The sequence below is a fragment of the Carettochelys insculpta genome, chromosome 9 (genome assembly GCF_033958435.1).
Source record: "Carettochelys insculpta isolate YL-2023 chromosome 9, ASM3395843v1, whole genome shotgun sequence".
In the NCBI taxonomy this organism is placed as follows: Eukaryota; Metazoa; Chordata; order Testudines; family Carettochelyidae; genus Carettochelys; species Carettochelys insculpta.
The window spans coordinates 14,126,120-14,152,082 of NC_134145.1; the positions used below are offsets into that span (position 1 = coordinate 14,126,120).

General features: G+C 47.2%; 1 protein-coding gene across 4 annotated transcripts in view; it reads right to left on the minus strand.

Moving 5' to 3' along the window:
* The window catches only part of FYB2 (FYN binding protein 2), a 48,277-nt gene extending 25,556 nt beyond the window's left edge, over positions 1-22,721 (minus strand). For 3 of the 4 annotated variants that reach the window (XM_075002651.1, XM_075002649.1, XM_075002650.1), the window contains exons 1-4: positions 22,597-22,721; positions 13,174-13,966; positions 11,707-11,901; positions 9,120-9,150 (exon numbers count right to left, since the gene is read on the minus strand). In XM_075002651.1, coding sequence (XP_074858752.1) covers positions 9,120-9,150; positions 11,707-11,901; positions 13,174-13,966; positions 22,597-22,605 — 1,028 coding nt within the window. In that variant the 5' untranslated portion in view covers positions 22,606-22,721. Of the gene's footprint in view, positions 1-9,119; positions 9,151-11,706; positions 11,902-13,173; positions 13,984-22,596 lie in introns of all 4 variants that reach the window. The other variant, XM_075002652.1, reaches the window with a different exon arrangement.
* Positions 22,722-25,963: the final 3,242 nt, after the last annotated feature.

A 25,963-nucleotide genomic window follows, 5' to 3' on the forward strand; every position in this document is an offset into this window, starting at 1 on the left:
AATCCAAAATAGGTTATATTGTGTGTAGACATACTATTTCAGAATGAATTTTGCTTATTCCATGGCTTCCCTGTAGTGTAGGCACATTATTATGGAATAGCTTTTTTTGGAATGCTAACTCCAGAATAAACTATTCCAGAATAACTTTGCTGTGTAGATATACCACAAGTGAGCTAGTGGACACTTTGGGTACCAAAGCCCAGTCGATAGACCAAGTCATGCTAGTGTTCGATGGATATTATTCATTGAAATCACCAATGCATGGATGGAAAGAGCCTACAACACTCTAGTAAGCTGCTTGCGTGCAGAGTCCATTGTCACTCTGATCAAAAATAATAATGTTTTCTTTTACCCCCCCCATTTGTGTATCTGCAATCGAAGTATAAGGCAAAAGACAGAGAGATACAGATACTATCTTTTTGTTTTGCATTTGTACAACATCTAATACAAAAGAATCTTGGACCAGGGCTCCTAGGAGACTACAAATACATCATAGCAACCCCAAGTACAGCAGCAACTTTTGCACTTTGGTTTTCCAGACTGCTTCTTTAGGTGAAGTTACTTTGTTTGGGCTGCTACTTACACAGGGGTGGAGCGCAGCCAGGTGCTCCATCAGTCCCACCGAAGTTGAACAGAAGTATTGAACCATAAACATTTTTGCTTTGGGTGGGGGAAGGGAGAGGCAAAACCACACACAGCTTGAAGTCCAGTTCTAGCAAACACTCAACCAGTTTAAGTAGGAGCGGCTTTGCTGAGGGCACACAGTGAGTAAACAAATGGAGCTTCAGTTTCTAATTTCTGCATAACAGTGCAGTTTTCTAGCACCATTTTGCACTTGGCATTTTAAAAATGCCAGCATTGGATCGCTATAGCAGAGTTCACATTGGGTATGAACTAGTGATGGAAGACAATGGCAAAGAAGTTTTACTGAAAGCCAGTGACAAGACACCTTAACATAAGGTTCTCATCAGCCTTAATAGAAAATCTTTTCTGGAACCCACATGCTATTGCTTTGCTGCGATTAAACATTTACACCATTTCTACACGACACTTTTTCCAGAAGATCTTCTTCCAGAAAAGTGCTTCTACACATCAAATAGGACCTCGAAAGAGCCACCCATACTTCCGCAAGAGTGCATCAACACATGCAATGGCACTCTTCTGGAAAAACAAGGCAGGAAACAGCACAGATGGGGGTCGCACAGCCAGGGAGCCATCAGCCACATGGCCCCTTAAAGGGCCCCACCCAAACAGCCCCTCCCTGCAAACGCTGCCAAGGCCAGACAACTCTGTGCCCAGCCAGCCAGACCCAGGTCCCTGTCCAGAGCCCTCAGACCAGCCGGCATGGACCCCCAGCAGCCGCAGGGCAGCAGGCTTGTCCTCACTCGCACGTTAGCCATCCTCTTGGCCACCCTCCTCAGCCTCCTGCGGAGGCAGAGGCCCAGGCCCATAGATCCTGCACCCCCACCCCCCTGCTGGGCCCCCTCCGATCGGTCCAGAGCATCTGGACCATTGCCACCAGCATGGACTGGTGGGACAGGGTCATAATGGGGGAATGGAACAATGACTGCTGGCTGCAGAACCTGTGGACGAAGAAAGAGACCTTCCTCGAGATCTGCAGCTGGCTCGCCCCCATGCTACAACACCAGGATACCTGGATGAGGCTGGCCCTCTCCCTGGAAAAGCGCATGGCCATCACCATCTGGAAATTGGCCACCCCAGACAGCTACCAATCCATCGGGCAGCAGTTCGGGGTGGGCACATCCACTGTCAGGGCCATCGTCCTCCAGGTAAGCCCTGCCTCAGACCCTGCCCCATCAGCAGGAGGGAGAGGGGGACTGGGGGGCTCAGGGAACCCCAGACGCCAACTGGGAGGGAGCAGGGCTGGGGAGGGGGGGGGTCAGGCAGGCTTAGCCCAGAAGGGATACCACATGGCCGCTGCCGGAGGGGTCCCTCATCAGGGGAGGGAGGGTGTGGGTGGAAGGGGCAGGGACCCCTCTGCATGCGCCCACAAATGTGCCCATTCCCCTGCAGGTCGTGAGGGCCATCAACCACATGCTGGTGGGGTGGCTGGTGAGCATCTGGGACCTGGACGCAGTTGTTGAGGGCTTCACCGCACTCGGGTTTCCCCCCAGTGCTTCGGGGAGACCGACAGGATGCCTATTCCCATCAGGGCCCCGGACCACAGTGGCAGCCGTCACATCAACCGCAAAGGGTACCACTCCATCATGCTCCAGGCTGTGGTGGACGCCTGTGGGAAGTTCACGGACATTTATGTTGGCTGTCTGGGCAGGGCACAATGTGCGGATCCTGCAGAATTCTGCCCTGTTCCGCACGATGGAGACCGGGACATTCATGCCCCAGCGGGAGTGCGCCATCGGGGACATCATGATGCCTCTTTGCCTTGTGGGAGACCCGGCCCACCCACTCCAGCCCTGGTTGATGTGCCCATACGCAGGCCACCCCACACCCTCCCAGGAGCTGTTTAACGCCCGGCTCACACGGGCCCGGTATCCTGTCGAGCGCACTTTTGGCCGTCTGAAGACATGGTTCAGGTGTCTCCTCACCATGCCTTGATGTGGGGGTGGAGAACACCCCGCAGGTCATGGCCACCTGCTGCATGCTCCACAACCTCATTGAGGCACTTGAGGGGACCCTGCCCCAGGGCTGGATGGCAGAGCTGGCATCCTACTACCAGCAGCCTGCTGCAGCCCTCGACTGGCAGCTTGACCGTGATGGGCTCCGGATCCGGAAGGCTCTTCGGGAGGCATTCTGCCAAGGGGACTACTAAACCCTGCACCCCTCCCCACAGGCACCCCCATGTGCACACCCCACACCCCTGAACCTCCCCCACAGTAATCAGGGACACAGGGGTCCTGAATGCTACCATGTATTTAACCCTGAACCATTACCAATGTGAAAAATGTAAATGGTGAATAACAACAGTAACAAGCAAAACCTGACAGGGAGTGAACTATATACATGGGGGTAAGAGAACAGGGGCAGCTACACCTCGATAGGGACTTGGGCAGGAATGTTGGGGGGCCCTAATCAAGGGACGGGATGGAAGACCGTGAGCCCCGACGCCCACGGTTGCCCCTCCCACCCCCCCGTGCACAGTCCCCTGCAGGGCGCTGATGGGACCAGAAGCACCAGCAGGTAGGGCCAGTCAGAATCATGCCCAGACTCAGCAGAGGTACCGGGGGGGTGGGGTTTGTGGGTCAGGCCACCCTCCACAGGGCCCACCATGACCACAAGCCATGCTGCGAGGTCCCTCAGTGCAGCATGGGCGGGCCTGGGGGCAATAGGACAGCCAGGGCCTCAGGGTCATGGGCTGGGGGCATGGGAGCAGCTGAGGGGCCAGTGGGGGGGAATGAGGGGAGGGGCAGCTATGGGGCAGCAGGGAGGGGCTTGGGGGGACAGTGGGGGGGACTGGCATGCTGGGGCCCCCACACACCATGTGGAGCATCCCCACCACCTCCCCCCAGTGTCCCGCTTCCACTGGAGCTTGGCCTCAGCGAGGGCCAGCCGTCTTTTGGCAAGGGCATTCTGCTCGTGGAGGACCTCCGTGTCGGCCCCGACCTCTTCCTCGCGGTGGCTACATGGGGTCCAGAACACTGGTGGCCACCGCGCAGTGGGGGCTGGTGTGGGCCCAGCTGTTGGGCTGCTGGGTCCTCCTGCCTGGATGGGGCTGGTGGGCCCCGGGCTCCTCGTCCGGCTGCCCTGGCCCTCAGATGGTACTGCTGTTGAGAGAGAGAGAGAGAGGGTGGGGGGGAAGAAGGGGAAAGTCAGTACCACATCTGGGACCTGGGTGGCATGGCCCCAGTCTCCCCAGCTGGTTACCCCCTCCATGGGCCCACGGAATGGGCACGTGCCAGGGGAGGCCGCCATGCAGGCTTGCGTGAACTCACCACGACGGCCACTGGGGCATGATGCCAGAGCCGGGGTGCTATCCACGGTAGCCCACCCTAGCAATGGGCATGTGGGCTGGGGGGGTGGGGGCTCATCCGTGGGGGGTTCTGGATTCAGCTCTGCTGCCTGGAGGGGGCCTCAGCATGCTCAGGAGGCGCTCCATGGGAGAGGGAGCCAGGTGCTGCTCACAGGCATGGGTGTGCCCTGGGCCCTGACTGGGGACAGGCTTCAGGGCCCAGGACTGGGGCCCAGGTGTCCCCCTCCCTCCACTGTGCTTTTCCCACTATGCGCACTTACCCGAGGTGGCCTTGTATGTGTCAGGTGATGCCCAACTGGAGGGGATCTGGCTGCTGGCAGTGGAGGGCACCATAATGATGAGGGACCCGTCTGTGGACTCCCCATCAGATGGGATGTCCACAGTGGCAGGTCCCTCATCCCCCTCCTCCAGTGCTATAGGGGGCTCAGGTGTGGCTGTCTCCCCGGTGACGCGGGGTGGAGAGGCGTCATCTGCAGCCAGGAGGTCCTGCAGCTCCCGGTAGATGGGGCAGCTGGCGGGGGCACGGCCATATCTGCAGGCGCTGTCCTGGGCCCACATGTACCGCCTGCCGCAGCTCCTTCACTTTGCACCTCATTTGTTCTGGTGTCCAGGAGGGGTGGCCATGGACAGCCAGGCCCTGGGCAAGGTGGGCGAAGGCTGAGGCATTCCTCCAGTGCCCGCTGGTATCTCGGAGGACATCCTCGTTGTGCCAGAGCCCCAGGAGGTCCTGGAGCTCAGGTTCAGTCCAGGAGGGGGCCCTTCATTTTGGAACCCGGTTGGGGTCCTGGCTGCCCTCATCTGGGTTCTTGAGGCTCCCGCGGATGGTGTGGGGTACTAGGCAGCTAGCCATCCCTGCAGGTCAGTACTCGCTGGGTGCTTTGGGGCCTCGGGGGTGTGTGGCAGGCAGCTCTTCATGTGCTGCCTGTCTCACTCTCTCAGCTGCCTGTCACAGGGTCTCCGGGTCCTTGCAGCTTTAAAGACTCCAAGGACCTAGGGACCATAGAGGCTCAGTGGGCATGTCTAGAGCAGCCCTGCTCTCCAGTAGGCTGCCACCATGGAGGACTGCTTCTTTCAGAAGTAGTAGTCCAGGAACACCTACACATGCCTTCTTCCGGAAGAAGGTTCTTTTCCTGATTCTGGAACGGAATACAGAATCTGGAAGAGGGGGCACCTTCTTCCGAAAGAAATCCGAAAGCGTGTCTTACATGTGTAGAAGCTTCACAGATCTTCTGAAAGAAGGCACCATTCTTCCGGAAGATCTTGCCTGTGTAGAAACAGCCATAGGAACAGCCCGAAGATTAAATGGGTTTTAAGCAGAAAAACATCAGGGTATAAGAAAAGAAATGAAAAAAGGAAATTAAAATTCTGAAGTGCATGCTAGAGATAGAACTATTAAAAACAAGTCTGTGCCACTGTTGACAAAATTTCCCCACCACCCGTATTCATTTTATTAGTAGATCTACCAGAAACCAAGCCAAACTTGGCAATGTGTAGCTCCCATATGCAGATTTTTCAGTGTCTTTAAGCATCCATTGTTAATTGTGCTATGGCCTAGAGATTTAGTTACAGCATGAGGAGAGGAAAGGACAAGCTCCTTGTGAATGGGTGAGGCAAAGCTACTGAAGTGGGAAGGGGGACAGTAGGAAGCAGGCTCCTATTATCCTGTGCAGCCTCCATCTGCTCCTACCCTGTGCCCCAAAACCCCATCCCACACCCTGGTGCCAAAGCTTTGCCCCATCCCCACACTGATGGCTGGGTGACTGTGCTCTTCCTCTGGCCTCTGCTCACATGCTATTGCCCTTTCCTGTCTCCCACTCTACTCTGGAAGCTGGTTCACATGCTTGTGTCTGTCCCAGGCTGGGCATCTCCATGGGACTTTGTGGTGGCTGGAAGGCAGGACCAGGCGTCTTACCTGCATCCTGATCCCACCTATAACATCTGTGTCATCCCTTCCTCCAGGTCCCACTCTCTCTCCTCATCCACATGAGATGGTGCATAGCCATGTCCTGCTCTTGCCTCCACAAGATACTGTGGAAGCAGAAAAAAAGGAGTGGGGGGGAGCAGAATCAGATCTACCCTCCCCCCCAGTATGTCCATATCAAGGTCTCTAGCCACCCTGTGCTCCCTCCTCTCCCCACTCCAACACACCAGTATCACGCAAGATTCCAGCTGATGCCCCAGTGAACATTTCCTACAGGGACGGTTGCAGTGGTGGATGATGCTGTGGTGGACCCTCTGTGATAAAACACAGGGGACAGATGCAAGCAGCCCTGTAACCACTGCACCACCCACCTCCTAAGATCATGGTGGGGCCCAGAGAACCTTCATGAGACTTGGTCCACTGAGCCATGGTTCGGTAGTGCAGAGCATCCATAATCTCATCCCAAGTGCCACTGGTAGGAAGGTTGGACAGTTAAGGAAGTATGGTCACTGCCTTGTGGTCTGCATCCAACTTGTGAAGCGGGGAAGGCACATGGGTAGATTTTCATCCGTTTTTTGGTGTGAATTTCTATCTACATAAAGCCCAATAATTTCCTCTTATGCAGACAGATGAGTTGCAACTCCAGTTGGATAATTTCACTGTTTAATATTAAATAATCATATTAGAAGCTCAAGATAACCAATAAGTGGTATAAAATATTAGACAATTTTAATTTTAAAACAAGAATTATATTGTTAAGAGAGAACTATATTGCTACTGTACAGTGGGACATGTGAAAAATAAAGTCTCTTCCTGCTTGGCATATGAGCATACTTGGTTAATTTATAAACTGATTGTGACAGTGACATTTAGAATGTATGTGGTATTTATTGTAATGGATTAAAAGTTACAATTATACACATTAACTTCCCCATTGCGTTATTTAAAGCATGTGAATTTTCAATTCAGCCCTTGTATTCCACTTTTTGTTTAGTCAAGCATAACTACAGTATTGAAGAGAAAAAGGTACTGGTCTGTATTAATGTTCTCACCCAAAGCAAAACAGATATGGGATTTGGTGTTCACAGAATGGTTCATTGTTTGCCTGCCCAGCTCCAGTAAAGCAGCCAAATTACCACCTAAGTTTCTTGTTTGTGATGTTGTTGGTTAACTAAAAGTATAGAGTCAAATACATGGCAAACCGCCTATCAGCATCGGAAACTGGCATAAGATATTTCAATAGTTGAAAACAGACAAAAATCAAAATGTTCACTTTCTACTGGGATCTGGTTGGGGGGAAAATGTATTTGATTACATAACAAGAAGCTAGTCACAGTACATGTGCACAAGTAGTCCAAATTAAGGTTAAATGGACAACCTTAAATTCTACCATTTCCTGCCTTTTCAATGCTGTTTTGCAATCTTCATGGTATTTAACATGGTTTTAATATGTATTTTCCTAGGTTTTTAAATAATCATTCCATAACATGGGAACATTAACATCTACATGGGTCATCAGCCGGGGCAGACCCCTTCCAGTCTACCACACAGACTTCTGCCATGTGAGCTAAATGACTATTGCCAAGGAGTAGTAGGTCATCATCCTCTGTAAGGGTGAGTAACTAGCAGAGACAGGACACATACACATCTGGTTTCAGAGATATTTCGTGACAGGAGCATTGAATCTCCAGAATCTTGGGCTCCATTCTAGGTTCTGATGGAGAAGGGCACAAAGAGGAGCACAGATTCTTTCTATCCAGTCCCCATCTCTTTCCTCCCACTCCCCGCTGGTTTTTCCACCAGAACTCCTCTGTACAGCCAGTTCTGGTATCCCCTCTGAGATGCGCCAAGGCCCTGCCTACATTCCAAAAAAAATTTCCTTTGAAGCAGTGATTAACTTTGCATCAACTTGGAGCAAACCTCACCTTCTACTGTCAACAATTAGGGGATCAGTGTAAAGATTCCAACTGCCAGACTAAAGCTATTAATGTGAACATTTGGCCTTAGCATCTCTAATTGTATTTCTTTAAATCTTTGGGCACTGTTCTGCAAGATCTTTTAAACACATGCTTAACTTTAAGTACACAAGTAGTTCTAGGAATCAGTGCACTGCTCCAGGTTCAAAGGGATATCTATGAGGTAGCCAGTTTAGAACATTTGCAATACTAATCTCATTCCAAAGATCACACAAGTGGTATCAAAACGTACCAAGAGCAGGGAAGGAGGAAGCAAAAAAATCACAGGTCTGTGCTTGCTGCACAAACAGAACGAAAGATCAAAATCCTTTTCTGCTGATGGATAAGTATAAACGGGAAATCCCCCAAACCTGGAGATTATGCCCTGTCTTTGTTTCAGCAACAACTCTCAAAACATTTCATTTCTAAAAACATCAAGCTGCAGGATGTGGGAAATAAAGGGGGGGGCAGTGGTGGGAGGAGATACCTCACACACCTGGGGGGTGGGCAATCTGTTTTGGAACAAGACGACGCTGGTCAGAAAGCATGTCATGTAGTGTTTACTGCAGGTTAAACAAAGGAGTACTTTCAATGTTCAGAGAGCAAAGGACAGGAGATGAGAGCAAGATTTCCTGCCGTAAGCATTTTTAAGCTCTCTCTTCTACAAGGCTAGTTCACAAACCACTTGCAAACCTACTTGTACCAAGCGCAAACATATCCAGTTACCACTGCACATCAGTCTAAAGATTTGGAAAAATTTGTTATTTCCTTTGTCAAGTTGATCGCTTGTGTAAGCTTTAACATTTTATTATGTGTCTACCAGGACTTCACCTAAGGATGAAAAGCTAAATTGATTCACATCTTTGTCGAGTCTAATAAGCCACCGATGAGGCAGTCAAATATGGTGGTGCGTTGGGACACACCTGTCTCAACAGGGAACACAAATTCAGTTCACACTGGCAGCAAATAATGCTCACTCAGAGATCTGTCCAGGCTACATTCAGACAGATAATCCAGGCACAAGGAAGTGCTATTAGTACCTGTTATCACTGTAGCTCTCTCATATAGGAGTTATAATTGTCAGACATGTACGTTAGTAAATCTACACATTAAAACAAGTGCTTGCATCATGACAAATCTTTTGATATTTAAATGGAATTATAAAAGTAGCACTTCATTGCTTACAAGCGTGTCCCATCTCCAGGGGAGAGTTTAAAATTCTTACAGGAATGGCTGCTTTTTAGTGCATATGTATATTTCTGTAACCTATAAAAAGTTAAATTCGCACACTTACTTTTCAGGAGTCATGTAGTCATCTACAGCAGCTGCAAATAAAAAACAGTGTTTGGCAAGTGGCAAACAAAGTATAGTTGGTACTATATTATCTTGTCCTCAACTGAACTGTAGTCTCAAGTTTAATGGGTTGAGTAGCATAGTAATCAGTGTGACATATTAAGGACCAGAGGGCAAAAAGGGATAAGTGTGTAGTGTAAACATTAAAATAAAAAATAAATTATCTGTACACATCTATGTACAGTTATTCCCAGGAGTAGTTAGCAAACAGAACTGGTAATAATAGGGATTCCATCATTAAAAATCTCAGTAGTTGCATTTGAGACAAGGTGAAGCACATGCTGAATTCCCTGCAGGGTGTGGATCTCTTGAGACATCTAGACAATGTGTGTGCAGTGCTGAGGAAGAGTGAGTGGTAGATGTAGGTATCAGTGACACAGGGAAAGGTAAGAGAGGCCCTGGGGGACAAATTTAAGATGCAAGGAAAAAGGGATGAAAGTAACTTAAATTTCTTACAGGTACTGTCCTATCACTGCCATAGAACAATACTGCTACATCACATCAGACAAGGTAGTCTGCCTCACGAGAAGTAAAAAATGAAGAGGTTTTGTAATGTAAAACATGTGTAATTAAAGCAATAACTAATTTCCAGTATGAATGCAGTTTCATTCCCATTGGAATGTGTGTGGTGGGGGAGGGGAGCAGGAGTCATGGCAGAGGGTTGGGTGTGCTGGAAGCTCAAGGAATGGGAGGTCCCAGGGCTGTAAGAGGCTCAGGACATGCGTATGAAGCTCGTGGGGGAGGTAGAGAGGTGCAGGAGTCAAGACCAGGGCACAACGTGCAGGAGAAGACCCAGCACCAGGTAATCTTACCTGGCCACAACGGAGCTGAGAGCCTGCTGTGTGGGACACTGCTGCAGGGAAACCATCAGCAGTGTGACACACCCTCTGGGTTCTTCTCAGGGGCTGTGGGCAACAGACCATCCCAGGGATGGCACATACACTCCCTGGTGCATGGCTCCCATGCAGCGTGCCCCTGGCTGGCCCCTTTAGCCTGCCTGCTGTCTCACATGGCTGAGCACACCCACCAGTGCTAGCCTGCTGCAGCAAGAGCATGTTTGGGAGAATGCATTGCAAGCTGCAGCCTGGGCAGCCCTTCAAAGGGCACACCCCAGACAGCACATCAGGGCACACCTCCTTAATTTCACCTCCTAGTAGCCTACACATGCAGTTCCAGTGAGTTAAAATTTACTCCAACCAACAAAAAAAGTTCATTTTCTCAGTGTATGAGGGTTTAAAGCTTTACCACCGAATACAAGTTTTTAGAAAGGGAAGATTAAATTCTACCGATTTCCTTGTGCATGTCTACAGCTAGAGTCAGAAGTTTCTGGCGCATCACACTGCAAAAGATCAGGTCACATTCTGAGGGCCTAGTTTTGCACTTATCAGCAACTATCATCATCATCTGTGAAACTCTGCCTAAAACAGGAGTGGGCAAAACCAGGCCTCGGGCCCAGATCCGGCCTTCCAAGCATTTCTCTCTGGCCCACCCAGCTGTTTAGCAGCGTGTGCAAACAATGTTAGCAGCATATATTCAACTGCCTCTCCCCTCAGCTTGTTCCATCTGCAGCCAAGCTGCTCCTAGGATTTTCCTGCTAGCTGGGCAGAGAGGGACAGGATGGAAAGGAGAGGCTAGAACTGAAGTCAGGGTGTTCCTCTATCCCTGTACGCCATCTTTGTAGAGTGGGGATGAGGGAGACAGTGGAACTGCTCCAGTCTGAAGCCTGGATAGTAAGTGACTCAGGAGTGCAGGGCAGGGAAACACAACAGGACAGATTTCCCTTAAAGAGACACAGGGTGGCTTCTCTCAGAAACGAACCCAACAGCAGCCAGCACACGCACACAGTCACTGTCACACATATACACAGAAATGCTGATCCCCCTCCTGTCGATTAAATATTTTGTCAAAAGCACCCTGTTCCCATAAAACACTTCAATTAAGGGCAGGTCTGTGCTCACAGTAGCATGCAGAGCACCTGTGCTATGTGTCTAGCTAGCACAGGTATAAATAGCAACCTAGAGGGTAATGCATGGCTTAGATGAGTAGAGAGCCCTAGGTTACATATCCTACCCAGCTCTCTGTACACCCAAGCAGTGCCTTCCACATCCATGTAACTTTTTTCTCCTTTTAAAGCAGTGCAGTAACGCATATCCCACTGCCTCTCCACTGCTGGAGCTTTCCCCCACTGTAGCGAAAAGCTGCAGCATTGAAAAGAGGCTTTTGCAGCAGGAAAGCAGTGCAAAAAGCCTCCAGCAACTCCCTTTCAAGCCTTTCCAAAGAGAGGCTTTTCCTTGCTGCCCCTTACCACAAGCCTTTCACTGCCCTGTTTCTCTCACACAAGTCAAAACGGAGGCAGACAGACTCCTAATGCAGTGTGTAGCTCATGGTGGCACGTAGTGTAAACAAGATCTCAGATGAAACATCATCTATATTTTCTATTGGGAAATAGAAAATAAAAGACGGAAAAGTTTCCAACCAGCTTTGTTGGAAACTAAGACAAAAAAAAAAAAAAACCACCTCTCTCTTACCAGTTTCATTTCTTCCGCTGACAAGTGGCTCTGACTGTCGGAAGGCAGAGAGATTAACTTTTGGGGGCCTTGGAGGTTTCTTTGGAGGGGAACCAAGAGACTCGACTGAAGGAAGCGGTTTAATTTTTGGAGGCTTGCTATTCTTGACATCAGGTTGGCTTCCTGTGCCAGCACGAAGCAGGAAAGGTTTGGATGCTGTTTGTAAAAAGAGCAAAAGGGCAGAGTCAGATATTCTCATTCAAGAAAAAGTTCACTCAAAACTATGTTCACAGACGGACATTCCTACCAACTTTTCCTACAGTTTCTTGCCAAGCTAAAATTTGCCTATTCTCATTTTATACATAGACATACAGCAGTGTGAACAGCTGCCACAGGCCTGGGGACAAAGGGAGGAGGGAGCCAGGTGTCTCACCCCTGGAGGGGACAGGGCCTAGGACAGTCATTCCTAGAACCCTCTCACCCCCTGCTACCTCAGAGTCCCACAGCACTCCATGGCATTCTAAAAGTGCCTCAAGCTCTGGCTGCTACCACCAAAGTAGCAGCAGTGGTGGCTGGACCTCCGGGCCCCTTTGAAATGCCAGGCACAGGGGCAACTGCCCCATTTGCCACCCCCATGGGTGGGCCTGTAGGCCCGGCTATGCATTGAGTGAAAAAGTGAATGCACAGGAGTAAGAAAGCAGAAGGCTCCTTTTCTCTTTCTTACATTTATACAACTGGCCACATCTGAGAGCAACCTTCTTCATGCTTTATTGTAACACACAGTTCCAGTGAGATTGCTTTCCAGAGTAAAGCATGATTTAAGGTTTTCAACAATTGGGCACTAAAGCCAAAACTCAATACTTCCTGGTCAACACACGCTTAGAAGGAATGCCCAAACAGGGGAGAGAAAGCTCGTTCTTAGTTTGGACCTGAACTTTCCAACACTGGATAATGTACAAATCTGAGGAGTCAAAGCAGCTTCATTTTTACTCAAGAGTTACCCTGACAGAAAATAAATCCCTTGATTTTTGCAGAGCATATTTGATACATGAATACCAAGACCTAAAAATCCAGTCTGTTCAACGTTCAGTGGTAAGGGTTGGCCAACTGATTCAAGTAAACACACTCTTTAACGCTATTTCATGAACCTGAACTGACACCCCCACAACCCACCCTCCCTCTGTGAAGGGACCTAGGTTACTCGTGTTCCTTACTTTTCCTTCCAAAATAGTTTTATGCACCCTTAAATATCAGTTCTGGGTAGGGGCAGGATCATGCTATGTTAAAACACCACAAGGAAAAAAAAAAAAAGTTCTCCCTGGAAGCCTGCTTAGTTCTGTAGCCTTTGGGTACCCATTCAAATGGTTCTCTCTTTTTTGGACCTGCATTAAATATTCTGATGGCTAAGCCTCCAAACTGGCAGAATGAAACGACAGCAGCAATCTGTCATATAATTCCCATGTAGCTATGCCGAGAAAATGCATTTACCTTTCAAATACTGGGAGATCTCACTTGGCTTGTGTGGATCATAAGCAAACTGAGAGAATCCAGTCACCTTAGTGCTTTGCTCATTTCTCTTGTCTTCTCTGGATACAAGGAGAAGTGAAGTCTGAGGAAGTACAGGAGTTCTGCTGGGCAGGGGAGAGTTCTTTTGAGTAGAGAAAGACGGAATTTGCTCCTTCCCCGCACTTTTTATTTTGTTGTTCTTGGCTGCAATGGTAGCATTCAGAACCTGTGAATGAGCAGAACTGTTCCCACACATACCCTGGAGTGGTGGAAACACAGCACCTTTTCTGTCATTCTGAGCTGAAGCACTTTCCCAGATCTGCCGAGTATGATGGAAGGAGTTCTTTAACAGTGCTTCCTCTGAATTTGTATTAACAGCTGCCTGCTGACAAATATAAGAATTTGGACGGGGTGTCTGTGAATCCCCTCTAGGAGATGCATCTGCACAAAGGGATCCCTCCAAGACTTCAGTCTTTGGATTTTCATTCTTCCCTGCTAGATACAAGTTGACTTGCTTGACTCGAGGAAATAGCAAAGGTTTGGACTGCATTAGCTCTGAGCCAGGCACAGCAAAACCATATTGTTCTCTTTTTTGTTCAGAGACTAGTACTTTCCCTTGGTTTAGAAGTCTGGGACTGGACAGACCCATCATGCTGGTGCTTGGTAGGTATAAACTTTCCTCAGGCGGTTTCTTGGATGCCTGTGTCAGAGCATTTGAAAAACAGGAATCATTTTGAAATTTTGCTCGGAGAGCTCTGAAGTCGCTTGCACCTTCCTAAAGGAGAGGGAAAGCTGAAAAAAGTTTATTGGAATTCTCCAAAGAGGCAATTAGTTCATTTGGAACATTAAACTTAACACACGACTTAATATTGCTTTTCTGTTTAGTTCTGGTTAATGGGTATGGTATCTGCACCCTTTGACAAATCAGGTAGACAAGCATCTTCAGCATAGACCCATTTCCCCACTTTACATCACCCCCAAAAGGTGTAAACAAAATGCCTTGCAAATACAGAGAAAAGGTGTGAAAGGTAGTAGCTTTTATTGGACCAACAAGAACACGCTAACAGAGAAGTCAATTGCTTCAAGGAACTGGCCACCCAAATACTACCAGAACTTCATTCAATACAGAAATAAAATCCCTTCTGACCATATGCTTAGTTGTCACTCTCAGTTGCCAGACTGGAATTCCGATGTGATATGAAACAACCACCGCCACCACCCATACTGAATGGGGACCCCGTCACAGCCTCAGATGACCCGACCACCTCTTTAAGGTCAGCAGCAGGTTCCCCACAACACACCAACTCGAAGTGGCACCAGAACAACAGATGTCAGCAGTTTCTGCACACCTCCACTGCTACAATGATCAACACCTTTCAAGAGCCATGGATTCTATGCATCCCTGTCCACAATATGAGGTGCAACTTATCCAGTGCTCCAGCAACTGTGTGTGTGAAATGAGACAACCAATCCACTCTTCACACAGGAAGAGACTAAACCTATCACCTGCAGATAGTGGCAACTGCTGGGGAAGTCACAAGACTCCTCCCAAGCGACCCCTACTGCAGAGGAGGGCCCCATCTCCACTTCTCCAAGCCTCTTCCCTAGCTCTGCTCCACCTCTTCTCCCAAGCCCCTGCCCTGGCTCAGTCCCCATCCCAACTCTTCCCCTAAGCCCCCCACCACCCCCAGTGATGTGATGCAGGGGATTAGTGGGAGGGGCCTGGCACCATCAGAGGGGAGCTTCTGAACCCTGTAGCGTATGCCAGCCCTCCTCCACTTGCCCCCTTAGCCACATCAGCGTGGCAGGAGTCTGGCAGAAAAAAAGGGTAGATCTGCCCCCTGCACTTGCCGGTGTCAGGAAACAGAGCAGCACAGCTGGGAGCCAGGTTGCTTCACTTTCCACCATGGCCAGGGAGCGCAAGAGGTGGGCAACCCCTAGTTGCCAGTGCCAGGCCTCTATTAATCCCCTAGGCCCAGAAGGGGCCCCTCAGTGCATGAGGCCTGGGGCTCTTGGACAGCTACTGGTCCCTTGCCACTCCCATGGTGTTTGGGGACATGTCACTTTATGCCCTACCCCTCCATTTATGAACACTTTCTACAAAGCAATCATCCTCCTCAGAGGAAACCCAGATGACACTTTCAATAGCATGAGTTCGTTAGTCTCCGAAACAAAATCACAGACTGAACAGCAACACTGTCGTAACGTGTCATAAAGCCAACTGGGAGTCCACTAACCAGCATTTTTTACCCTCTTTTTGCAGAGGGTTTTAATGGGCCACTCAGCACATATGGCAAGAGGCCATTTGGGATTAACGATTTATTCTAAACCCTTTGTTATGCCTGGCATTTGGCTGTGATGTGGGAGAACCTTCCATGTACCCAAGGAAGAGCTCTGTGTGGCTCTAAAGCTTGCCCTCCCTCATCAACAGAAATTGGTCTAGTAAAAAAAAAAAAAAAAAGATACTCTCTCCCCTACCTTGTCTCTCCCATATCCTGAGAAGGGTGCAGTTAAAGCTACACTGGCTAGAGGCCTGCATAGACACAGGTTGAGAAATAATTGCTTGGTTCTGCTCATTATCCTGCAAAGCACTGAACACTCAAGTATTCTATTAAAGACAGTGGCACTAGAAGACACTCCAAAGTCATTACTAATGAGGGAGGTGGAGGTAAGAAGTGTGATTCAATGACCCCCTTGAATGACGCATCATGAAAGGAGAGTCCTAGTTCTAAGACAGCTGGACACCCTCTTCCCAGAGAGGCGTAGTTCAAGCAGAAGCTGAGCCAAAAGATTGCTTCCTATTAAAGACAAATTTCTCACACACATCTGTGAGGATATATTTAAGGTAACAAGACAGCAGCATACACTGAATGGGGGGTAGGGAAAACAATAAAGGAGTCTTCTCAGCTGGTGCAAATTGGTCATGACTGGTCCTATTTACCTCAGTTTGAGCCTCTCTAATTTGGCACCCTCAGGACCTATCCCATGCCAGATGAGAGAGTTTGCCAGACTACCAATAGTGTTTAGCAGCATTACAAACACTTGCACTGCTTATGAGCTCTTACAAGAAAGACATTTGGGGTAAATTACAGCTAAATAACACCACAGAACACTGAGAGCCAGGACCGGTGGCTGTAAAAATTTATGGGACTGCAGGAAACTTGGTAACGATAAGTGGAAATCCCACTAACTAAAATCATGCTGTATTACAGAGTTTGTCAGATGAGAGTGTACTGGACTAGAGAGATTCAGCCTGTACACGAATACTAGTTGGGGCCTAAATGTATTTTAGGAATAAACAGTAATTCACTTGTTCTTTTATCTCATGTTAGTGCCATGTGGAACTTGGATCAGATTTCCAACACATTCCTTAATCTTCAGATTTATATTACCACTGTTTAGAGTGTCAGACAAACACATAACATAGGTAGGAAAGACAAGTTATCTAGTCAGGAGAATATATTGTCAGTTAGAGCAAACTGAACGCCAAAGGGTGGTGGTATCATTTTTCCACATTTGTCTGAAGGATTAACAATTTGTTTTTTTCATACTAAACTGAATTTTCAAAAAGGTGTGGGAAAAGTTTAGTGAGCTTTTTAGTTTGCCCTATTTTGCCCCAGGCATTTTGCTATCCCTTGATGAAAAATAAGGAGCCTGTAATTTTTATCTGCAATACACTTTTTGAATTCAGTCCTCAGCAAAACTAAAAAGAGCCTGATGTCAAATTTATGAGCTATTCACATCCTTGAAATGCTCTATAAAACTTGTTATATGCCATGATTACATTAGGTGCACCAGTTTAGCACTTTGGTTCAATGCAAAGAATTGTGATACTTCACCACAACCTGTCTAATGAGGAAATTGGAAAATATAATTTAGGACAGAACTTCATTCTTCAAGGGTGGAGGGAGAGTTTGGCCCCTTAATGTTCTGGCAGAACAGATGAATGGCATACTGAGGTTTTACTCAATTTATTTAAACACTGACATTCTCTTGAATAACCCCTTTCAGTAACATTATTACTTTCACACAGCACTGTATGATGTAAATACCGCTGGAGGAAAGTGAATTGCTTCAATTATGTTTCATATTAGGGGCCAGCCATATGGTGCACTAGAAGAAGTTTGACTCGCCTGTTACAGACTTTAGCGAGAATGGAGATTTCCACAAAGAAATCCGATTCACCCTCTGTCCAAGTCACCACACAGAGCCATGACTAAAAACAATGGGACAAAATAAGGTGCCATTGTTGCTCTTGGAGGGGCACCAAGCAGCTGTGTATACTGAAGGTGCAGCTGAAGGACTTAACACTGTTGATAGCTCCATAAATCTTTTCCAGTGTTTATAAGAAATTGGGTAATACAGTTGCATAGGTCTTACGGAGGTGAAGAAACAAGTATTTTTGTGTGCTTATAAATGCAATCAGCATGTTAAGCAAGACTTGTCCACTCTGGTCCAGTGTACTTAATTCAATCACCTACACCTTTTTGTTAACCATTTTGATGGCAGACTGCAATAGCAAGAGTTAACCATTCTGTGTCCTCCCTTTCCCCCTCCTTGCCTTAATTAAAATGGATGTGAATACAAATCCTGCTTTCCCTCAAGTTATTTCTCTTGCCTTGAAATGGCAACTATAAGCACTTTGCTTGATTAATTGACAGGTTATATACTTTCACCCTGGCTTCTTTAAGTGTCTGTGCTCTTTGCTGAGATATTATTTTTCCACTTTGCAAACAAGGGGTCTAGGAATAGAGAGTACTTTTTAAGTGCAGATGTTACTAAAGCTTTATACTAACTACAGCCATAGTATTTTAGAGTAAGGAGTTCTCTTATTCTGCTCCACATGCATGACTTGGAAAGGAAATGCTTACACCTCACAAACCTTGTCAGAGTCAGACCGTAGGCACAGTACTTTCTACCCTGTGTAGGCTCATGAAACACAGACCTAAGAACGGCATACTTGGCACTGCCATGCATACTATAGCTAGGTAAATAATTCATGACAGCATATTCATGGAGATTATGCCTATTTATGATTCATAATTGTACAGATCTAACATGCCACTCAATAGGGTGCACATAATGGAGATAGACCAAGTCTGAATGAGAATACTGTAGAACACAAAATGTAATGGTGGTGGTAGAGGGAAGGGAAGGGAAGGGAAGGTTCTGTAAAAGAAAAAAAAAAAAAACACCACACACAACAGCAACACAGCCCATCTCAAGCACATGCCAATCCCAAGACTGGTGGGAGTACAGGCCCACCATGGAGGCTGTCTAGGCTGACTGCATTTGAACTTTCAAAAAGAGGACATCCCAAGAGAGTGTATCTGCACCAGTATCTACCAACTCACCTTGTACTAATGTGTTATAGAATATACAAAATGCATTATTAGTACTACACATTAGTACAAGGTGAGTTGGTAGATTCTGATCCACGTACACTCCCTCTCAGGGATGTCCTCTTTTTCCATAGGTTAGCATAGGGTTACCATAGCTGAACTATCAGATGTCTTGATGTTTCCAAGGCAGGGCCACAGCTTCCCCAAATCCCCATAAGCGTCTGGAGGAGAAAGGGTTTGTTTCAAGCCATTTCCTCTAAGAGAGCAACCAAAGCAAACAATGAGGTAGGAAAGACACCATGGGCAGAGAGCATCCTGCAAAGATTAGCATGGTGCTATTATGATAATTAGGCTCTACAAATTCATCCTTCCTGTGATTTTGACTGTGAAGAGTACAGTTTCAAAAGACATCCTAATAATCCATAAAATAATAAATGCTAGAGGGAACAGTTGCAGAAGGGAAACAGAAATGACTTAATCCAAATGAAAAGACAACACCCCCCCCCCCCCGACACACACTGTAACTCAGTTGTGTTAAGGTGATGCTCGGTGAACCAGAAGAATGTGGAACCAGAACTGACACATTGGAAGCTAGACTGAATTAGTGGACAAAATTATGACATCCATCATTCCCTTTTGAGGTCTTCAGGGAAAGGCTTTGGGTTGAAAACTTGGCTACTGAAGTGAACTCTACCATAATGGCTGTCATTACACCTCTAACACATCCACCCCACCTTAAGCTAGAGAGATGTCCCCACCAGACTGCACCAGAGAGGGAGCTGAGGTGAAAGTGGGCTGGTGCAGCATGCTGGTAACAAGCCGACACATGGCTGACTTTTTGCTCCTCTCCTATTGGTGGCCCGGCAGGTAAGGTCCAGCAGCCACATTAAAATGCTGCTTTGGCAGTGTTACTGTTGATGGGACGGACTCAAACCTGGGACCTCTAGAGCTCAGTGCATGAGCCTCTGTAGTTTAAACTAAAAGCCCAGTTGGCTCTCAGCAAAGACTGTAGAGGAGATAGACCACTTACAGAGCAAGAGAATCAAGGTGCCACTACGTGGGACAGTGAACCACACCCAGTAGGTGTGTGGGTTACAGCAGGACTTCCAGACCCTGCTGGCAGGGCCAGCAACAGGAGGAGAGAAAAATGGGGAAGCTACCCTAGGGCCTGATGATTTGAAAGGCCCCATAGTTCCTGACTGCAGGAGCTTACAGCCACCACTGCTATGGCCCAAGCCACTGGTGGAGGAGGACTGGGGGGCAGAGGGTGTCTCCTTCAGGCACCCCTCTTCTGCCTGAGGCCTTTCCCTAAGAATGCCAGAACCAGTGCAGGGTGCATCAGTAAGTTCTGATATCTACTTTCGCCCCAGCAGGAAGCCAGGTAACAGCTCACCAACTGAAATATGAAACTTTCCCCTTCCCTCACGCGCATGCAGTCCCCTCTCTCTCCTCCGTTTGCTTCTGTTTAATAGGAGGTTAGGCGAATCCTGATAAGACAGGTTTTTCTTTTTTGCCCCTGTTTCACCAGCAGCAGGCTTCAAGCAAGAGTCAACACCAGAAACAGAATCTCTTTTCTCTACCTTTGCTGTTCTTTTCTCTCCCCTCATGTGTCTTTTGTCTGCCATGAAACAAGACTGGACTTTAAAGGCAACATCACCAGCTCCAGCCCATTTCAGATAACTTCTTTTCCTCAAAAGGCTCGTTATTACCGTCTTTCATGCCATCCAACTGACCACACAAAGAATCCTTTGTCTTTTAAAAGAAAGAAAACAAACCAAAAAAATAAAAACCCCTCAAACCAGCCAAAAAAAGGGGGGAAAAAAACCCACCACAGCCGCACCTTTCTAGTGCTGGGGAAAGGAAAGAAAGCTGTAGTTTATATCTTGTATTTCAAATGCTTTCGTTATTTTTACTTATTATCTGCATCTTCAAAAAAAGGCTACACGAATTTTTAATGGTATTTGTACAGTCTAGGTTGAGGTCTCTGTACACCAAACCAGAACCTAGTTTTAAATTATTTAATGTTGTAGTGTAACTAGGTTATGTTAACACCTTTGACCCATAACTTCCATTTATATTAATACAACAGTAGCCTCGGGGCTCTCTGGGAATCAAGTATTCACAGAGCAAGGGAGCTTCGATTCTAGGCACCAGAGTGCGCCTTATGAGGAAACTTAGAAGTGAAGCCTCCTATTGGCCATTTGACAATATAAAAAACTGCTGCAGGGTAAAGGCTGAATTTTCTTTTCCTGGTCTTTTCCACAGATCTCAGATCCACAGGTGATCTTGCAGGAGTGGTACAGGCCTGTCACCAAAAGACACTAGATGGGACATGGGTCACAATGTGTACCAGGTGCCTAAATAAGGTAAAGGGCACTGGACGTCCAGGGAAAGTTGGGTGATAAAAGGAGGAGAACTGAAATTTTCTGGTACAAGTCACATGCCCGTTCAGCTACATAAACACCCTCCTTTCAGAATCAGGATAATTTCAAACCTGAATGATCTGAGTGGGTCTGACACTCAGTGCAAATCTTTACAATAGATTCAGCTTGCATAGCAAAAGTCAGTCACCCTTAGATGGATCACATGACTAACCTCACAAGAGCAGCCATACTGGGTCAGACCAAAAGGTTCATCTGGCCCAGTATCCAATCTTCCAATAGTGGCCCCCAAGGGAATGAAGAGAACAGATAATTGATTTGTCCCATTGCCCATTCCCAACTTCTGGCAAACAATGGATAAGGACCACATCCCTGCCCATCACGGTTAATATCCTTTGATAGACTTGTCCTCCATGAAGTTTATAGTTCCTTCCCCACCCATGCTAAGCATGGTGCAGAAATAAAATGAAGCAGCACCTCAATCCATAAGTGTATTTCCAAATGCAAGCTAGCAATCCTTACAAATTAAGTCTATGGCAGTCCTCTGAGAACACACAAGGGGTCAATCTCAAGAGTGTGGTCAGGGCAGTTAGCTATGAATTAGAGCCAGTCAAGCAATGAAAGAGGGTTGTTACATTTAAAAGATTGCCATAATCTTGCACCAAGTATTCAGTGAATTAATTGCCCTGCTATAGTCATAATATGCTTAGCAAGTACAACAACAAGTTTAAAAAGAGACAGGCAGTCTCAGCAACGGTTGTTTTATAGCCAGGGAACAGTTAGTTTATAGAGGAGTTGGGAGAAAGGAGATTAAAGCTAAACTGATTCCCCGCCTGTGAAAATAAATTGCTATTTCACTATAAATCCCTTCTAACTAAATAACTAAAACAAAACAAGTGATCTGGCTCAGAGGAACAGCTGGTGGGGTGGGGGTTTGGTGCTGGTACTAGTGTCTAGCTAAGGTCAGTCCATAAATGTATAGTATCATTGGCAATTTAATACTGTGGCGTAAAAGCACACCCCCACTCAGCAGCCCTACATGTGACAGACTGGAGAGGAAGACCTGCTATCCCCCCTTATGAATGGTATTGGTGTGGTGAAGTCTGAACAGAAAATGGATCAGAGAGGCTTGTCTTGTTAAGCTGTGTCCCCAGTGCACTCTGACCCCAGGCAATACACTTGATACAGCCAGCTGGAGAGTTGGCACATACTTCCTGGACTGTTCTATTTCACAATAAGCCATGCTCTGCATGCAACCCCTATTAACTACCTAGGAAGGTTTTCCTGGCTTAGGAATCAACAAGAGGAAGAGCTCAGTACAGACTGGTAAAAGAACGGAGAGAAACAGGAAGGGTTAGTGGAGAACACAACTCCCCCAACAGAGTGCAAGTTCCTTCCCCAGATCCTGGAGTGACATGATTTCTATGAGGGGTAGAACGTGAGACACGCCCCCCCTTGCTACCTCAAGCTAGCAACAGCGAGCAGAAAGACTGTCTGGGATAGTTTTCTCCAAACACCCAGAAGTTAACGTTATTGCCACACCAGGTGCCTACTGACAATCACCTGAAACTACAAATCACACAAACAAAAGTCAAAAAGCAAGTGTGTCACACCAGACATGGGGCACAGCCATTCACCCTCGCATTAGGGCTCCAAAAAGCACCAACAATAACACAGCTTACCACTTCCATGTCGTCTCAGCTGTCCCACTCAACCCTCACATAACCTAGTTTTGTAGCATATTTTACTCGCTGTCTCCAGCCAGCGTTTGCAGAGAGTCTCACTCTCTCTCCCCAGCAGCTGCTCGCAATTACACTGCAGAGAGCTGTGGGAAGAGAAGCCACGAGAAGGTGGGGCACTCAGCACTCAGCCTTGGCTCCTCCTCGTCCAATCCCTCAGTGGAGTTGAGTGCAGAATATCTTCACCTGGAGATAGCTCTGCCGCATTCTGATCGACCTGCTTTGGAGCTTCTATGGACAAAGGCCAGGTACTGTAAACTGGGTACGGCAGTTTTACAGACTCGGAGCTGGAGCAGTGTGAATTGTAGAGGTGGCTGTGGTGCCTCAGGGCTAGAGGTGGAAAAAGTACTCAAAAAGTTACTGGAGTAAAAGTGCAGCTGCCTTCACTTCTGGATGCTTGTGTACAACCTAGATGTGATGTGGGTACCCATTTACTTTTACTCAAGTAGCTTTCTAAAGAAACACCAGTAACTTATACTTAAGTACATTCCTCCCAAAGCAGCTGTACTTTTACTCAAGTAACTTTTTAGGTACTTTTTACCACCTCTGCTCAAGGCCCTTCACAGCCTCAGATGCTGAGGTGTGAAGAAGCAGCCCAGAAAACAGCACTACAACTACACAGCCTGAGCTCTGCAATACAGCCATTCACTACTCAACCTCTGGTCTACTGAGAGAGCTTATGTGAAGGAGGGGGGGAGGGATTGCAGGCAGGTAGGAAGGACAGGACAGGCATTATATGAGTTGCTGGGAGGCTGGAGTAATCAATGGGTGTATAAGTGAAGTTCCAAGTGCAAACAGCTTGTGTATGAGTGGGGGCAGGATGCAGAAGAGATGTGTTGGGAGTGACCAGGAGTGGAAGTTAGGGGTTACGTTTCAGCTGGTGTAGGGGAAGGGAAGGACAGGGGGGAGAGGGCTCTGGAGGAGCACCCTGATGAAGGAACAGGGGCAGGGATGAGAACAGGGAGGGAAGGCCTATGAATGAGCCAGGGAGAGTGACAGGCCAAACTAAGTTTCAGTGGGGTGTCCATACACCAAGGTAGATCCATTTTCAAACCTAGGCTGGCTTGCCACAGTTCAGTACAGTTTTCTGTCTTCTAGGTGCTACTGCTATAAATGATTTGAAAACAAAAAAAACCCCAAGGTGTCTGCTCTGTTTAAAATACTCTAGGCTCCTGCCCTGGAGCTAGCAATCTAAATACTGTTACTCCATTTACTGAAGGTCACAGGTCTTATCGCTGCAAACCAGAGGAGTAGGGGCGGAAGAAATCATACCTTCTTATGGCATTTAATTCTGAACCTCAGAAGTGTTCTGTAAATCACAGTTGTGCCCTCTGTCAAAACCTCTTGTAGTGTACAAGAAAGACATCTGCTAATTTTGAGGCATATTCTCCACTGGGGCTTCCCCCCATAAGGTCCTTTCTCTCCACCCTCACCCTCACCCCATCCGTGAGTTGTGAGGTCATGGTTCATGGCAGTTAGGAGAATTTCTGGGCCTCCCAGTGGGTGCTGGATTTCAGAAGAGCTGAATGCATGCAATTCCAACTGGAGTCAACAGGAGGCTCCTCAGTTTGTCACATCTCTGAGAAAAATCAGACCCCCAGCCCCATTTGATTTTTTTGGGATTCCCAGAGCTATTATCTTCCTGTGACCTCCCAGGCTCATGCTGTTAGCTGGTACATATGGGGGTGTACAGCAGGTGGCTTTCTTCTAGGGGAAATGTGTCATGTTAGACATAAATGGCAGGCAAGTGAGGCATGGAAGAGCAAAAGGAGAAGAGAGATTCACCACTACAAGGATCTTCCTGTCCTACCAGGATGTGTGTGTATAAATCTAGAAGGCCCCCAGATGCACATCAGCCACTGGACTATAGTAGTCTTTGCAACTGCTGCTCTGCACCCTTGAAGGTAGGTGCCTTCCACTTGTTTCCCCTTCATATATCCAGCACCTGGCCTGGCTACTGATCTTGAACTGTGAAGAAATGTTATTAATGATCATTTGCACTTTCTAGTGCCTCCTATTGAAGCATCTCAATGCACTTTACAAAGTTAGTTAATCTAGCTATTCCACACTTCTGGGAAAAATGAAGGTAGGGCAGAGGGAAGCCAAGTGACTTGTCTAAGGTAACACAAACTGTCAGTCTGAGCCAGGAGCAGACTTGGCTCTCTGTCCTGACAACATCCTTCCTCTTTCCTGCCTTTCTTCTGCTTGCTTCTCCCTAAAATGTATTCATCAACACGGTGACAATTGATCTTCCACGATTTGTTTTAGCAGAATTAGCGAGGCCTAGCAAAATCAAACCGTAAGGGCTCTGCTGTTGTAAGGAGTAAGTAAAGTCGACTGGAGATCTCTCCCGTCAATCTCCCACTGTGGGGATGCAGAAAAAATTGATTTGGATCCATTGACTCCAACTTAAGTAGCTGGAGTTGCATATCATAAATTGACTTTTCCTGGCAGTATAGGCATTGGTCTTTGATTAATGTTATTGGTAGCTCTTCAGGGATAAAGCAACCAGAATTTGCCTCTACCTCTGTAGGACCTCCTGGACACATAGGATTGTCAGAAGTGTTCAGCATTAGCCAAACTTTGCTGTCTGTTGTAAAATTCCCCTGGCTGCAATGGCAGAAGAATTAGGCCAACACTCAAAACTTCTGTAAATCCCAGCCTATGTATTCAGGAATTTCTACAATTGTTGGGACAAATCCTGCTTATCTGACTTATGAAGAAGTCTCCGTGACATTCACATCTCTACTTCAGTACTTCACCTGCACATACCATGCATTTTGTATTACTACCTTCAGACCATAATCCCCTTTCATACCCACTGCAAACTATTTTTGCATTAAGAAAGATATGTCAGTCCAATCAAAAAATGAGATGGATTAATCAGTGTGAATCCTGTGCATTGTTCCCACCACTGCCACTTATTACTAGGCAACTGCAATATATTCTTATCAGTCACATGCGTCAGTGTGTTCTGCAGCTATCCACTGGGGCATACAAGGTCAGGGCCTGCAGGCCTTTCTGCCTGGCTGCCCCTCCTTAGTCAGAGGAAACTTCCCGCTTGACCATGCATAGTCTAAGACATAGAAAGATTTGGCTGTGAAATACCCACCTATGCCACAAAGAGGTGGGATGATTCTTTCGCTAATTACTACTTGCAAAGTGTTATACCAGTGCTAAGTACATATTAATAATTTTACTGAAGAGTAAATGAATGCACAAGTTACCACTGAATTGGGACAAGAAGCCAGATGACCTGAATCTATCCTGTGCTCTTACTTTTGGGCATCTCCTTGTTTCCATTTCATGC